General features: G+C 39.1%; 2 protein-coding genes across 4 annotated transcripts in view; both read left to right on the forward strand.

Moving 5' to 3' along the window:
- TMEM263 (transmembrane protein 263) overlaps nucleotides 1-15365 on the forward strand; it is a 315606-nt gene that overhangs the window by 23089 nt on the left and 277152 nt on the right. The window lies entirely within an intron of this gene.
- The window catches only part of POLR3B (RNA polymerase III subunit B), an 87229-nt gene that overhangs the window by 1156 nt on the left and 70708 nt on the right, over nucleotides 1-15365 (forward strand). The window contains exons 3-10 of the mRNA XM_009276994.2: nucleotides 1280-1312; nucleotides 4881-4937; nucleotides 5060-5124; nucleotides 5624-5699; nucleotides 8969-9069; nucleotides 12733-12824; nucleotides 14045-14162; nucleotides 15186-15294. Coding sequence (XP_009275269.1) covers nucleotides 5072-5124; nucleotides 5624-5699; nucleotides 8969-9069; nucleotides 12733-12824; nucleotides 14045-14162; nucleotides 15186-15294 — 549 coding nt within the window. The 5' untranslated portion in view covers nucleotides 1280-1312; nucleotides 4881-4937; nucleotides 5060-5071. The remainder of the gene's footprint in view (nucleotides 1-1279; nucleotides 1313-4880; nucleotides 4938-5059; nucleotides 5125-5623; nucleotides 5700-8968; nucleotides 9070-12732; nucleotides 12825-14044; nucleotides 14163-15185; nucleotides 15295-15365) is intronic.

Here is a 15365-nt window from a genome sequence, read left to right on the forward strand (position 1 = left end):
GGGGGGGGGGGGGGGGGGGGGGAGGGGGCGGGGGCCCGCCTCTCTGCGCGCATGCGCAGAGTTCCCCACCTGCCTGTGCAGGTGGGCGGCGGCGGGGGTCTACAGCGCATGCGCGGCGCCTGTCGGCGAGGGGGGTCTCTGCCCCGCCCCGCCCCGCCCCGCGCCGCCCGCGGGCTGTTCCTCGTGAGCCTGAGCTCGGCCTCCTGAGGTGCGGTCTCCATCCCCTGCGTTTGCCCGGCCTGTATCCTGCAAACGCGAGCAAAGAGGTTTCTGCCCTCAGCGGCGGGGCCTGTGAAGTTTGCTGATTGCCTCGCGTGGGGAGAGGGAGGAAGTGAAGGCCGTGTTTCAGGTCTCTTTGGCTGGACTGGGCTTTTTGCATAGAAGGAGCGCGTCAGAAATGGAGCCCAAGAGCCTCGTGCTGTGTTTTGCCATGAATTCCTCTAACGTGCTCCTGCACCGTGAGGCACAACATTACACCACAGCTACAGCATTGCTGTGTACTTCTAAATGCTGAATGTCAAACTAAAATTATGGGGTGCTGATGCTCTGTGAATATTATAGTATACGCTCTTCCAGAGCTAAGTGATGCAGCCTCATTCTATGCTGTCTGGTCCTCCTCACTTTTGCCCTCCACCTGCATCTCTCATCCCAAATCTGGGGTGGACTCCCCATGCCATGGGGGCAGAAGGTGGGGCTGATGTAAGGTGATGTTCCCTGTGATCATCGAAGAATAGAAATGGGGAAAAGTTTGTAGGAACCTTGATATACTTACACTTGCCAGTACTTTAGATAGTTTTGCTAAATCTTTGTAGGAGTTAGGGTGCTGGTAGGTTTTACAGAGACTCATGTCTGCAGGTGCTGCTCCCAGGACTGAGATTCTTGCATGTACTTTGTAAAGTAAAAGTTGTAGCAAGTCTTCTCTTGCTAGGAATATAATTTATAGTGTTACCAGGACAAAAAAAAAGTTAGTTGTTCTTGAATGAGGACATGGTAGTAGAGAATTTTCTAAGAAATATATATTCTCACCTAAGTTGCTTTTAGAAAAGACAGTGTCCCGTTGCATCTTGAGTAAAATACTGCATAGTACATACGGCTTACTAAGATGATCCAAGTCATCTCCCTCATCTAGGTTGGCTTTGGACAGTCTTTTTTTTCTAAATGGATCTGATTTTAAATAATGTTACTGTTTAAAAATAATAATAAAAAAACAAACAAAAAAGCTCAGTCATCTTAGATGTCACTCTTTGGAAAGATATTTCAAACTGTTTTTTGTTTTCAGGAAAAATGGAGACTTCTTCCAGCCTTTCTAAAGGTTAGTGCTATGCACTCATTTCATGGCATGAATACTTCATCTCCTTTCTAACTTTACATTCCCCTCTTCTAGCTTTTGCTGTTTCCCGGAATACCTGTACTCGCCTTCTGCGTGGATTTTGCAGTTATATTTTTTTTTGGTTCCATGCAATTATGGCTAAATTTGTTACATAGATTGGTTTCTTGATTAATTTACGGATTAATTTGTGGAGGCATCCTTTCAGAGGTTTGCATTTTTTTATGGCTATTCTCAATGAACAATGTATATGTGTACTGTTTCCAGATTATTTTACTGTTTTACTGACACTCGAAGACCCTATTCATGGTCTTAATATAAGACTGTGGTGTTAGGTTTGTAGTTGTGTTTGTCATAGGAAGCATGTAACCACAGATGGGGGTTCCGCAAAGGCTTGAATATATGTGTATCTTCCCTCATGAAGTCAGAGCTTGACTGAACTTAAAGATTACTAGTGCCTTAATTTCAGTGCTACTCATATAGTCTGGTATTAGTTGAAGGCACAGTTCTATATAAAATGCCACTGGATGTAATAACAGGACTAACAAACAGTTGGAAGTGGGGAAGGAGAAAGGCAGTAATGAAAATTGAATCATAAAGATGGCAGGTAAAGTCTGTGATGCGCATAGGTACCTTCAGGGAACTGCAGCCACCTCTGCACTCATCATCAGTCTTCGGAAATGTTGCTCGCTTCAGCAAGGTTCTTTTCAGCCTCACTTTGCTAATTCCTTTCCTTCCCAGTTTCAATACCTGCACTTCTCTTTTTGTTGCACCCTTGAGTGTTTGATCCTGGCAGGAAAACAAAGTTCAAAAGTCAGTTACAGGTTGTGCATGTTTTCACTGTGGTGCAGGGCTGTGAAGATGCTTCAGGGCCTAATGAATCCTGTTTCTGTGTCTCTCCTAGCAACCACATGAACTTTCATCACGAGCTTGAGCTAGTGATGTCAGAATTCTTGAGACTGTGAAAGAGGGAGGGCTGCTGATTGTGAGGTGCAATTTACTGTGTGCTTTATGCCAAGTGTATCCATCCCACATTATTTCCAGCCAGTGAGCCCTTTACTCTAGGGCTGCTGATGGTGGTCTGGCCTTTCTGTTGCACGTTGGTTTATTTATGCCAGCAGTGATACAGTTATACAAAGCTGTGTCGGAATTCTTGAGACTGTGAAAGAGGGAGGGCTGCTGATTGTGAGGTGCAATTTACTGTGTGCTTTATGCCAAGTGTATCCATCCCACATTATTTCCAGCCAGTGAGCCCTTTACTCTAGGGCTGCTGATGGTGGTCTGGCCTTTCTGTTGCACGTTGGTTTATTTATGCCAGCAGTGATACAGTTATACAAAGCTGATGTTGTGCATTACAGTTTCTATAGTGGAGTTGTCTTTCAATAAAGCTGTTGGTATCGCCTCATAAAAAAATGGAAAGAACTACCAGCCTGATTTCTAGACACTGATAAATCCATAATGTTTTCTTGCCTATATCATATGATGTGCAATGTTTTTGTAAATTAGGGAAACTCTTATCTAAAGAATTTTGCTCTGGAGTCATTCCTCCTTTGTCTTAACCCATGGAGGCTTTGCTGAGCAGCTGGATTTGTCATTCTAAGCTTCCCATTTCTTTCTAATAATTTCAGAACGAACTGTTGCCTGTCATGCGAATTATGTAAATGCATCTGTTTTCTGTATTAAGTCTTGTAATGTGTCAGTTGTCATTGGATGTTTCAAAGCTTAAAGCACTCTGTGAGCATGTAAGCAAGTGTCTCAACATCAGCTAGCACTCTTTTCAAGGCTGGGGTTTGCACTGCTGTTAGGATAGTTACACTTTTTATTTCTGCAAATGCCAATCTATTAACAAGATGAATGCTTCTCTTAGTATTCCTTTAAGCCAAAATCTTTCTTTTTTTCTTTAATTCTAGATCCTTTTACTTAGTATAATCCCCCTTCTTTTGATTGCTCTAAACACCTTAAACTTAAATCCTTGAAACGTACTATATCAACTCATTACCTGGGGGAATGGGGTACTGTTTATTCTGTGTGATATTACCCCCGGGCATGTTCTCTCTTTTCCTGCCTACAAACCAAACTCAGATTTCTTATGAGTGTCCTGCCCTCCTGTGACTGTTTCCTCGCTTATTGACTTCTTTCTTTCACACCCCACTTCTGTTCCATCTCCCCTGTCTCATTGGCCCTCCCTCTCTCTCGTGGTTTAACCCCAGCCGGCAACTAAGCACCATAGGGTAGTTACACTTTTTATTTCTGCAAATGCCAATCTATTAACAAGATGAATGCTTCTCTTAGTATTCCTTCAAGCCAAAATATTTCTTTTTTTCTTTAATTCTAGATCCTTTTACTTAGTATAATCCCCCTTCTTTTGATTGCTCTAAACACCTTAAACTTAAATCCTTGAAACGTACTATATCAACTCATTACCTGGGGGAATGGGGTACTGTTTATTCTGTGTGATATTACCCCCGGGCATGTTCTCTCTTTTCCTGCCTACAAACCAAACTCAGATTTCTTATGAGTGTCCTGCCCTCCTGTGACTGTTTCCTTGCTTATTGACTTCTCTCTTTCACACCCCACTTCTGTTCCATCTCCCCTGTCTCATTGGCCCTCCCTCTCTCTCGTGGTTTAACCCCAGCCGGCAACTAAGCACCACATAACCGCTTGCTCACGCCCCCTCAGTGGGATGGGGGAGAGAATCAGGGAAAAAAAAAAAGTAAAATTCACATCAGCAGGCAGGTGTTCAGCCATCTCCAGGAAAGCAGGGCTCCATCACGCGTAATGGTTACTTGGGAAGACAAAACGCCATCACTCCGAACGTCCCCTCCCTTCCTTCTTCTTCCCCCAGCTTTATATGCTGAGCATGATGTCATATGGTGTGGAATATCCCTTTGGTCAGTTGGGGTCAGCTGTCCCACCTGTGTCCCCTCCCAGCTTCTTGTGCACCCCCAGCCTCCTCGCTGGTGGGGTGGTGTGAGGAGCAGAAGAGGCCTTGACTCTGTGTCAGCACTGCTCAGCAATAATGAAAACATCCCTGTATTATCAATGCTGTTTTCAGTGCAAATCCAAAACATAGCCCCATACTAGCTACTGTGAAGAAAATTAACTCAATCCCAGCCAAAACCAGCACACTCTCATTCTTCTTTATGCCAGCTGCTCTTGTTAGGGTGCAGACAACTTCTTTCTCAAGGAGCACGCATGGTTAATTATACTATAAATGATTAAAATAATTTCAAAGTAACGTCAAACTGATAAAATACTTTGACTTGCAATGGCTCTTGTTTGTTTATACGAATTTCAAAGTCTATTGGGTGTTTACTTTGTAGAGTTACCGAATTACTTTTCTGACTCAAAGAACAATGAGAGCTCTGGTGTAAACCTGGAAGTGTACAGTGTAGAACCAGACCGATCGTCCAGGCACTTCTCAGAAGTTTGTCAACTGAAATAATTTAGCACAGATCCAAAAGCACTTATAAATGCTTATATCTTAATTTCTGCCTTGTATGATTAATGTTATTGAAGCTAATTTTATTTGCTGCATGTATGTGTTTTCCAGGTGAAAGGACTTGTGAAACAGCACATAGACTCATTCAACTATTTCATCAACGTAGAGGTATGCTTTCTTGGTGGGAAGAGAGTGGCTCTTAGTACTCAGAAAAGGCACATGATTCTATTTTTTTTTTTTTTTTTTCCCCCTCCAGATAAAAAAAATCATGAAGGTTTTTCCCCCTCCAGATAAAGAAAATCATGAAGGCCAATGAAAAAGTTACAAGTGATGCTGACCCAATGTGGTACTTGAAGTAAGCATGAAATGATTTCTGTATCAGTAGTAGCATGCATACTATCTCATGGGTTTGTTATTGGCTATAAAATGTTTATAGGCGCCTGTGTAGGTATAAATCAAGAGAGTATTCTCCATGACTTATGTCTTATTTGGAGCACTGGAAGGTGGGAAGATTTAAAGAATAATCATGTGAAGCAGGCTTAATAGCCAGCTGTTAACAATACCTTATGTCACCATTTTTCTGTAGTTTAGTAATCTTGGGTGACAGATGTGAGTTTCTTTTTGTCTGTTTGCAAAGGTAACTTGGGGTTTATTGCATGTGCAATTTAAATTCTAACTAACTAGAACACAGCTCAAATACAATGAGTTACTTTGGGAAGAGTCATTGCTCATTATTAATTGACTGACGTTCATCAAAGTAACTTCATTTTTTAGTATATGTAGAATTCTGCTTCCTTCAGGTCGCCTGATAAATACTTGGCTTATTGCTCATTTTGGAACTGTTTGTATTACAGGTACCTCAATATCTATGTGGGTACTCCAGATGTGGAAGAAAGCTTCAATGTGACACGACCTGTATCACCTCATGAGGTATTAATGTTTGCATCTGTCTCGTTTGTTTGATCTTGGGAATGTCTTGAATAGCAGCTGCATATAACTTTATTTTGAGAACGTGCGTGCTACATTAGGTGATATGATGCATGCCACCATCGCTGTAGAAAGAAGCCTCAGAGATTTAAACGTTGTATAATAAATTATTTAAATTTTTTTTTTCCTGACACATGCGAATAGCTGTATTCAGTGTTTCATGGTAGCTGTATTTGAGTGGGTTTCCATGAAAGTAGTGAAAAGTACTTCTCTTGCTTAATTAATCTACATTGTGTCTCTCCTTATGACAGAGCTGAAGTCCTCACACTACAGTGTAGTGTTCTTTGATGTTTTTATTAACTTCTTTTTAATATTAGCCTTGCTACTGACTGCACCATAGGTCACTTCAGTCTCACTTTCTCTCCCAGTCTTCTTGGGAACATGTCTCTGATTTTTTGCTCATAGTGTTTAAGTCTTGCGTCAGAGAGCAAACATGGAAACTTTGAGCAGAAACAGATGGAAGTTGGTAAAATTATAAGAACTGCAGAACGTTAGCCCTATGGGGAGTATATTTAACTTCTTTGCACTGCTGTAAGCGTGTAGGTTAACAAATGGGTTGTATACTTCTGGAATAAAGATGCATGTTGGAGAACAAATGCTGCTGTGACTGAAATCAGAGAGTCTGTTGCTTTAGGCAGGATATAAGGTAGCTTCTGTACATATAAGAAAGCCATAAACTAAGATAAGGTTTGGACCTTTTAGGATTGCTTCCAGGTAACTACAGCCATTCAGTTCCCTTCAGAGATTGCTCAGGAACAAAGTGTTCCTCTCCTGCTGCTGTGGAGAGGATTGAGATTTGAGATTTATACCACTGCAACAGAGGTACTGACAATCTCATATCCAAGGACTCTTTGTCCTCAGAACAGGAACTGAGCTTGGAACTTGCACTCATTTACCTACATACAGCCTGTTGTCAACCTAATAAATCAGTTCACGTCAGATGCTTTTTTCCTTGCTTGAAATCCAACACTTGAAGTTGGATTAGGTTTTTTTCATGTAGTGTATGTGGCACACTTAAGACTATCATGAAATACATTCTGTGCTTTGGAGAAATTCTGTAAAAAGAAAAAAAAAACAAACCACAAACAACTCCCAAAAAACCATCTAGTAGCTTCCTCTTGTGCATAGCCACATTTCTGTCTCCAGTGACCTGACTCAAATCTCATTTAGTTCAATGGAAAGATTTTAAGTAAGGCCAGTAACTTGGCCATCAACAGTGCAATTGGATGTAATACAGGACAGCTCATGCATCTCACAAATGTGTAGCTAAGGTTAAATGAGTAGATATGAACATGCACAAAATGCAACAGGAAAATTTTTTTATATATAAATGAAATTGCATGCAAAAAATTGTTTGTGTCCAACAACTCATATCCAAGAATCCAGGTATTAAAATGCTTGCCTACTTTATAACTGAAGTGACTGTACATGCAGAAGAGGGCAAAATAAATGCTTCATAGAGCATATTGACCTTGAATTTAGAATAACCTACTCTTGCATTTCAGATATATCCTCATTGATGCTTAATGCTAGTGCATCATTTCTCTTTTTTTTCAGTGTGTTATACACACGTGAAGGCCATAGTTATTTTCTTAAATAGGATGCTGATCAGGTCAAACCAGGGGTGCAATTTAAAAAAAAACAAAACAAACAAAAAGATTGGATACTTAGGACTATGTCATTACATTTCTCTGTTAGAAGCTTATAAAATTCCTTCCCAAAGGCACCTAAAATGATCAGATTTTTCTAAGGGTCTGAGTATTTTTACCTATTTTCAACCAAATTTGGGAGGTTTTATGTCCTTGGTTTCCTTGCAGATCAAGTCATGTCTGTCTTTTACCTCTAGGTGTCTAATGTAAGGAGAAGTTACCTCAAGGAAGGCGATACAAAAATACAAGTGCTGGAATATTACACTGTGTAATTCTTATTTTATATCTGTGTCTTGTGTGGACAAAGCACACAGAAAGAATCCCAAAGCCTTTTTTTCCCCAAGTAATACTAATGAAGCTGTCTAACTCTCCTTCTCATGCAGTTCTTATGGGAGTTTCATGAACTATTCATACAGATGAATTTAAAGTAATTAGAAAATGGAAATATTCTCAGATACTTTTGAATTCGATGAAGTTGCTGGGAGCACAATGGGACCTAGTTTCCTGTAAGTCACAGCTTGAAAACTGCTGGTGCACATCAGTGTTTTATTACTGGAGAAATGGTTTACTTTTTAATGTGGAGAGGAGCATCCAGTTTGCAATGATTCTTGAGGCATATTTTTCCGTACAGTTGCATTTTCGATGCACAGCACAATCCTAATTGCCTTTTATTAATGCAAAATCAATACACTGAAAGACTATAGAACCATAAACGTACAAGTCTGAATACTGATAAACCTATAATCCTGGAGCTCAAAGGTATAGAATGCTCAGCGAGGTCACGAATGACCTGCTGTGAGTTGCTTTGTTGTATTCAGCAAATGCAGTAAACCTTGTCTTGCATGAAGATACGCAATACCTTAACAGCTAGCAACAGAGTCATAGAGTGAGGTTGGGAAGAGCAGACTGGAAAGATCGGATTAGAAATGATTGAGCCTTGAGCTATATAATGTCCTAGATATGTATGTCCTGCTTCTCTTGCTGAGGAATTTGCAAACAAATTCTGGGAATCTTTACAGGAAGTGATGCTGTAGTGAGCCTCTGTAAGTCATCTTTAGAAACGGTACCACACAGTGAGATTTCCTCATTTATGAATAAGGTAGCGCAGTGTCTCTCTCACTCTCGTGTGTTTCCCTTCTATCAAACTTCATATGACAGCACAACTCTTCAGCTGTTGAGAGTCTTCATATAGAAACGTCCCTGAGCTGAGCACTGCTCTCAGAGCCTGTGGCGTAGTATGGTCTTTGTGTCAGCTCTGCTGATTAGGCCTGTTTGTTTAATTAAACAGTTTAGAAGTTATGCTCTGCAGTGCTGTCTTCTGAAGACAGATCCACTGGCTGCTTTTGAACCACCACAATAATTGTATTTGGGGTTTTTTTGGTTTTGTTTTAAACAGGAGACTCTGTCAAACGTAGTCCAGGTACCATGAAGAGCTTGGTCAAGCTTCATTTTGCTTGATTTCTTTGTGAGGACTTACAGGAGACAGGGCAAGCATGGGATGTTTTAAGAGAGACTCTTCAGCTTGTAAGCCAACATCTAACCACATGACTGTTCTCCTTTTAGTGCCGCCTGAGAGACATGACTTATTCTGCCCCGATTACAGTGGACATTGAATATACACGAGGTAGCCAGAGGATCATACGCAATGCATTACCCATTGGCAGGTAAGATACTGTATGTCGAGCTTCTGCTGTTAGTTTTCATTTGCCACTGTATTGGGAAGAGTTTTTACTGCAAAATCAATGTAGGCTAACCTTGCTTCCATGTTAAAAGAAAGAGTGAGCAGGCAAATCTTGATGTCAACAGCTGTACAGGATGTGACTGTTAGGTTCTGTTATAAGATTTTGTTTTGCAAAAGATTCTGGAAATCTGTCTCCTTCCAAAGAAGGATGGATATAAGGATGGATGTTGTCCATGTTTATATTGATAAAAAACCAAAGAGGGAAATATAAGAAAGAATCCTGGAGCTGCAAATTGCATTATTGCAAAATGAAAATAATCATGTTTGCTTTGTAGCCAAATTACTCAGTCTTTCATACTTAATATGTAGAGATATGTCTGTGGAAGGTGGATGGTAAAGCCAGTAAAGCAAGCATTAATTCTTCTGTATGAGGTTAAGCTGTCCTTTAAAATTGGTTTGGTTTAGAGCCAAGGCTGAGCTTTGTGGAGCAATGTTGAGAATTTTTTACTGGTTTTGTTTTTCTAAAGGCTGTCAAATGGCTTGAGGTTATTAGTATTGTGAAGGACATCTGATTTCTTAAAGAAAAAATAACGTGCCTTAGGGAGAAAAACAAGCTCTTAACCATACCAAAAAAGCAAAATACATGGCAGTTCTAGCATCTGTTGAAAGCAAAATTCCATTTTAAAGGCAATAAAGATGTCTGTCTTTTGTAGACAAGGTTTCTTAAAGACCAGCCCTGCTGGCTTTAAAGGTCAGTGCCTTACAGAGATTGTTTACTGTGTGACTATGCATCTTACCAAAGGTGGAATACTGGCAGGAAAGAGAAGATAGGTACTTAAGGAGCTACGCTGCTTGTAGTGAAATTTTAAGCTTTCATATAAAAAAAAAAAAACAAAACTTTAACTCTGTCAGTAGAACATGATACACAGCAATGCATTTACAAAACCAAGCTTTTGTAGCTGTAGTAACAGTTTATTGTTCTAAGTAATTTCTTAAGAAAAGAAAAGTTTTTAAAAGACCATCTAAATTTGAGTCCTTTGAATTATTTCATGGTGTGTGCTATAGGCTAAGAACAAAGTTCAAGTAAATGTCCATTTTCACCAAAGCACGTTATCAATTTGTATACAAAAGACAGTACTTGAAAGGATAAGTTATAGCTAAAAGAAGCACAAAAAAACTAGTCTAGACATTTGTCTACCTCTGTCTCTTAAAAAAAAAAAAAATGGGGTGAAGAAGACTGAAAAAGCATCCATAATATACTGGAAAAGACTAAATTACTGCCCAGCACTAGTATCTTGCATCTTACATTAAGGCCTGTTCCTGTAAATTCTTCTCTTTCTCCTATGAAGTGAGGTCACGGCAAAAAAAGTAAATATTCTCCATTAAAAAATAAAGTTATGTCATCCGACTGATTTTAAGGGCATACATGCAAAAAGTCTTTTTGCTGTTAAAAACTGTTAATATCCAGTTATTATTTCCATGGGGAATAACTTTCCTCATCTATCCCTGGTACTATGCTGGTTTCCTTTTGCCAGGTGAGTATATACAATGCTCTTGTTTGACATGCGGTTCAGACTGGGACAGGAAAGCTGTGTGTTCTTTCGTCTCTTATTTCTGTTGTTTGGCAGAGTCACTGATAACCTATGTGTGTTAGAAACAAAAAAACCCCAGGGCAATATCTTTGTATCTTTAAAAAGGAAAATTTCCTTTGAATGCTTAATAGCATTCCAAATTAGTGTACCCATTTTCTGTGTCTTTATGCACAGAAATTCAGTAACTTTATTTTCCCTTTTTCTTTTTTTTTATTTTCTTCCCGTTCTTCCTGATAACTTCAGATATTTAAAAAATTAGGTTCTGTCCTCAAAAGGAGAATGACTTACTATAGTGTCTTATGTTAGCTGCAAAATATTTTATTGTTTGCAAGTGAAATAAAGAATAGGTACTTGGTGACATCTGTTTCACTGGAGTTTTCAGTGATGGCATTTACGTACTCCATTTTGAGTTTCCTTATGCCAACTGGTTACTGTTTCTGATATAAATAGCCAATGCATTAGGCTTATCGTGTCTGTGATACAAGATTATGATTGTCGTGTGAAGCTTCTTATCTCTAGGAAACACTTTCTCAGTGAAATGACTGAAGCAAGTAGGTTATCTGTGTAGAGCACTGTAGTGACAAGATAGCTTTTTATCCTCTTCAAAAATACAGAATTTTGAGTTCATCAGTTTTCTTTTAAGATATAAGAATATGAAAATGGCCAAGAAATTCAAATAATTGATAAGATTTGAATAAAAGAAATATAACTTTGTTAGCAAGAGCTGTGTAATCTTAATTTTTGTTGGAGTAATTTTGAATGAAATATCTCTGAGGTTGCAAATAGTTACATATAGAACTCATGGATAAATTTTGTCAAAATATGTCTTAGCAAACACCTGGAACATAGGTCTTACAAAGGCTGTCCACCAAGGAGTGAAATTCTGTAAGCTGGATCGAAAGTCCACTTTTTTGTAGAAGAGACTAAAGGGCATGGAGGTCTTTTATCTTGTGCAAAATGCAGCTTTTTCTTTGGGAGTGAAGTATGCTCTCTTTCAAAAGTTTTAATGACAAATCTGAGAGTGGAAAGGTACATTATGAAGCTGACTATAAAAGTACTCTTTTTAATAACAACTGCAAAATCATTGCTAGTTAGTTGTTGAATGAGCCAAATTCCTAGACTGCAGTGTAAACACACAAAACCAAATGAACGTGAACATTCCCTGACTTCATCACAGCATGATAGAATAATTCAGGTTGGAAGAGACCTCAGGAGGTCTCTAGTACAACCTCCTGCTCAAAATGGGATCAGCTCTGCGATCAGACCAGGTTGCTCAGTGCTTTATCCTGTCAGGTCTTGAAGAATTCCATGGATGGAGGCTGCCCACCTTCTCCGTGCAGCTTGTTCCACTGCTTGACTGTCCTCATGGTGAAGAAGTTTTGCCTTATATCCAGTCTGTGCATCTTTAGTTTCTCTTTTTTTTTTACCTCCCTAAGCATAGAATTTGTTTTTAATTTCTTGGAATATTTTTCCACCACTTCATGCTGCTTCACAAAATGATTGCTGCAGGCTTCTGTGCTAAGACACCAGAGAAATCAGAGCTACTACTGGGGAAACTTTGTGCCTAGGTTATGTATTAGAGGCACTATCTGTCTGCAGCCATAAGGTGTGATCACTATGTGGGGAATCAGATCTGAACTAGCTTTTTCTAATTAAAGCTGGTAACAGTGGATCTGCAATGGCATGTAAGAACATGCAGGCTGTACTGTTTTTTGGGGACCAGGAGTCTTTGCACTAGTAATCATTGGCCTTGGTGACTGTGCTTGTCATGGATGCCTATAGTAGCTACATAAAAATTAAATAGGAAGTCTGCAGTTTCTGCCGTAGATGTCTAATTTCAGGTCTCTCTTCAAACTACATGTTCAATGAAATAAGGTGGGATTAAAGGACAAACCTGTTGTTCATAGCTTGCATGTGTTCTAATTACCTTAAATGTGTTTTCTCCAGTTTGTTCAGCATGGGGTTTGTTCTGAATTTGACTATTCATATTTTTCTGTCTGAATCTAAGTATCTGTCTGAATCAAAGTAAAAGTGTAACTGTTACTTTCTTGCAGAATGCCTATAATGCTGCGTAGCTCCAATTGTGTTCTTACTGGGAAAACTCCAGCAGAATTTGCCAAACTTAACGAATGTCCTTTAGATCCAGGTACATTTGCACTCATGTTCTTTTTTCCCATCTGTGCTTTTAGTTTTAAATCTTTCTCAGCAAAGAAATACCCCATTGGTATGTTTCCTGCCACTGTGAAGTCGTGGGGACTTCCCAAGTGTATGCTTGTAACTAAAAGAAATTGGCAGGCTTTTGAAAATAGTAAGAAATGGTTGACAGCATGGAATGTTTGTATTTGCAGACTGGAGTTTTCAACCACAAAAACAATACACCAAAATTTTGAAAAAGTTGAGAAGTGTGTATAGTATTGTACAGTGATGTGTTATATGGGAACAGAGATGGAGTTCGTTCATGAAACTGAAGTGCATCGGGGAGTATAATGAGTGGATCAGGGATCAGTGGAGTATAATGCTGTCCTCCGGAGCAGGAACTCTCATTTGCCACCTTTTGTAAAGCAAGAATAAAGTGTTACATGATAGTATTTGAAATGTAGAGAGGAGGTGAAGGGTTATAACAAGCAACTTCTTTGGTTTTTATCTGCTGCCTTTGAAGCATGCACTGGACATGTGCTGTGCTTGCCTGTGATGGCAAGATACAGTGACATGACATGCTGTGCTGGAGGAGCATTAATAGATAGCTACAATTTAAGAAAGGAATCTAACATGGGTCATGTGCAGATTCCTTATATTGTCTTCAATAAAACAAGGGCATTAAAATACATTTTTAAAAGTAATACAAAAGAAATTTCTCCCTGGAGTGCTGGAGAGAGCGAGTTGGTAATTACGGAAGACTTACTCTCTTTATTTGATACCAAGCATCTGAAATGGCCAGGTTTTTTTGATGTCCTTATACTCTTCTGACAGGCAATATTTTTACCTAATTTGTAGAACTAACAATTCTATAGCATCTTTTAATAAGTATGGTTGCCTTACTGGTTTGGGTTTTTTTACAGCTTTGCAGTTTTTGGTCTGCCTGTGAGTTCTTCGTGTCCAAGTACTTCCCAAATAAAGTCTTAGATCCCAAATACTACATGTGAACCTAGCAAAGGTTCTGTTTAGTCTGGTGGAACATTTTTGTAGTTACCATAGGTTCCACACAGAGTTTGTTCTTTACTCTTTTAAGGGAGAATTTACTCTCCTGTTTTGTCCTTTGTGTACTTACTGTTTACTTTCTAATAATATATATTCAAAGGCATATTGAAGGAGGTGAGTAAGGCGCAAGGGTACTGACATGCAAAATCTTTCTTTTCTATTGAATAGGTGGCTATTTCATTGTTAAAGGTGTAGAGAAAGTCATTCTTATTCAAGAGCAGTTATCCAAAAACAGAATCATTGTGGAAGCTGATAGAAAAGGCACAGTTGGCGCTTCTGTTACCAGGTATGGTAAATGCCTGCAATTACATAAAGGAGATAAAACCAAAGCTTTGAAAGTTCATTGTTGTGGTTGAAGTAGCTGTGTTGTTTTCTTCCTAGTATAGTTTAACGGGAAAAAGCTGTAAACATTCAATGCCCCTCTCTTGCTACTGTACACTAAAACATCAATCCCAAAATCAGTTAGTACAGTATTCCCACAAAAATCAGTGGGAGTTGCTCATATGCTTCAGGATTCATCCCAGACTAGCAAAAGCAAGTTCTAATTTTTAACATAACAAAGCACACTTCCTGATTGATGGTGTTTGGTCTCATTTTGCAGCAAGTAACATGAAGTTACTGCGGTGGAAATTGGATGTAACCTTTTGTCTGACTCTCTAAATCAAATTGATGTAAAAGCTTTTAAAGGCAATTGAGAAGGAAACAAAAATCAAATATTTTTGTACTACACAAATGATTGAAAATGGCAAGGTAGTCTAAATTTGGCCTTTCCTACTTGACTGAGTCTTATTTATATTTTGTTTGCCTTTTGGTTTTGTTTTTAAGATGCATGCTGGTATAATATGGTGCTTGTCACTGTTCAGTGTGAGGGCTGTTTTTTCTTCTCCAGAAGCCTCTCACACATCTCTCCTAGCTCCTTTACTGTTCCACAGTAAGCCTAGATGAGGTTAAATGTACAACAAAAGTACTGTTATCTCATTACTGTTGTTGCCACAGTACTTGTGCACAGTTTGACCTTGCTGGTTACATCCAAGTCGATGATAAAACCATGCAAAGATGATTTTGAAAAGTACAGGCTTCTACTTGCTTAAGTCAAATATTGACCTTACCCATCACAGGTGATAATACCCTGTTACCTTGGTGTTATGGGGTGATGTCTGGCTGTTTTAATGTAATTTTTAAAAGAGGAGGAAGTGGGATTAGTTCAGCTGAAAGATTGCTCAAGCTTGGTAAGTTTTTTACAGAAGATTCTAGGAGTGTCAGTGCAAACTTTCTGTTTGACATAATGTATTTTTTTTTTTAACTTCAGTTCCACTCATGAGAAGAAGAGCAGAACAAATATGGTTGTGAAACAAGGAAGATTTTACCTGAGGCACAACACTCTGTCAGAAGATATTCCCATTGCTATCATATTTAAGGTAATACAACTGTTGGTTTGGAAAAAAAAGAAAAAGAAAAAAAAGAAGCTGTGCTGTAGCTCAAGAATGAA

This window comes from Aptenodytes forsteri, unplaced genomic scaffold (genome assembly GCF_000699145.1).
Source record: "Aptenodytes forsteri isolate BGI_AS27 unplaced genomic scaffold, ASM69914v1 Scaffold482, whole genome shotgun sequence".
NCBI lineage: Eukaryota > Metazoa > Chordata > Aves > Sphenisciformes > Spheniscidae > Aptenodytes > Aptenodytes forsteri.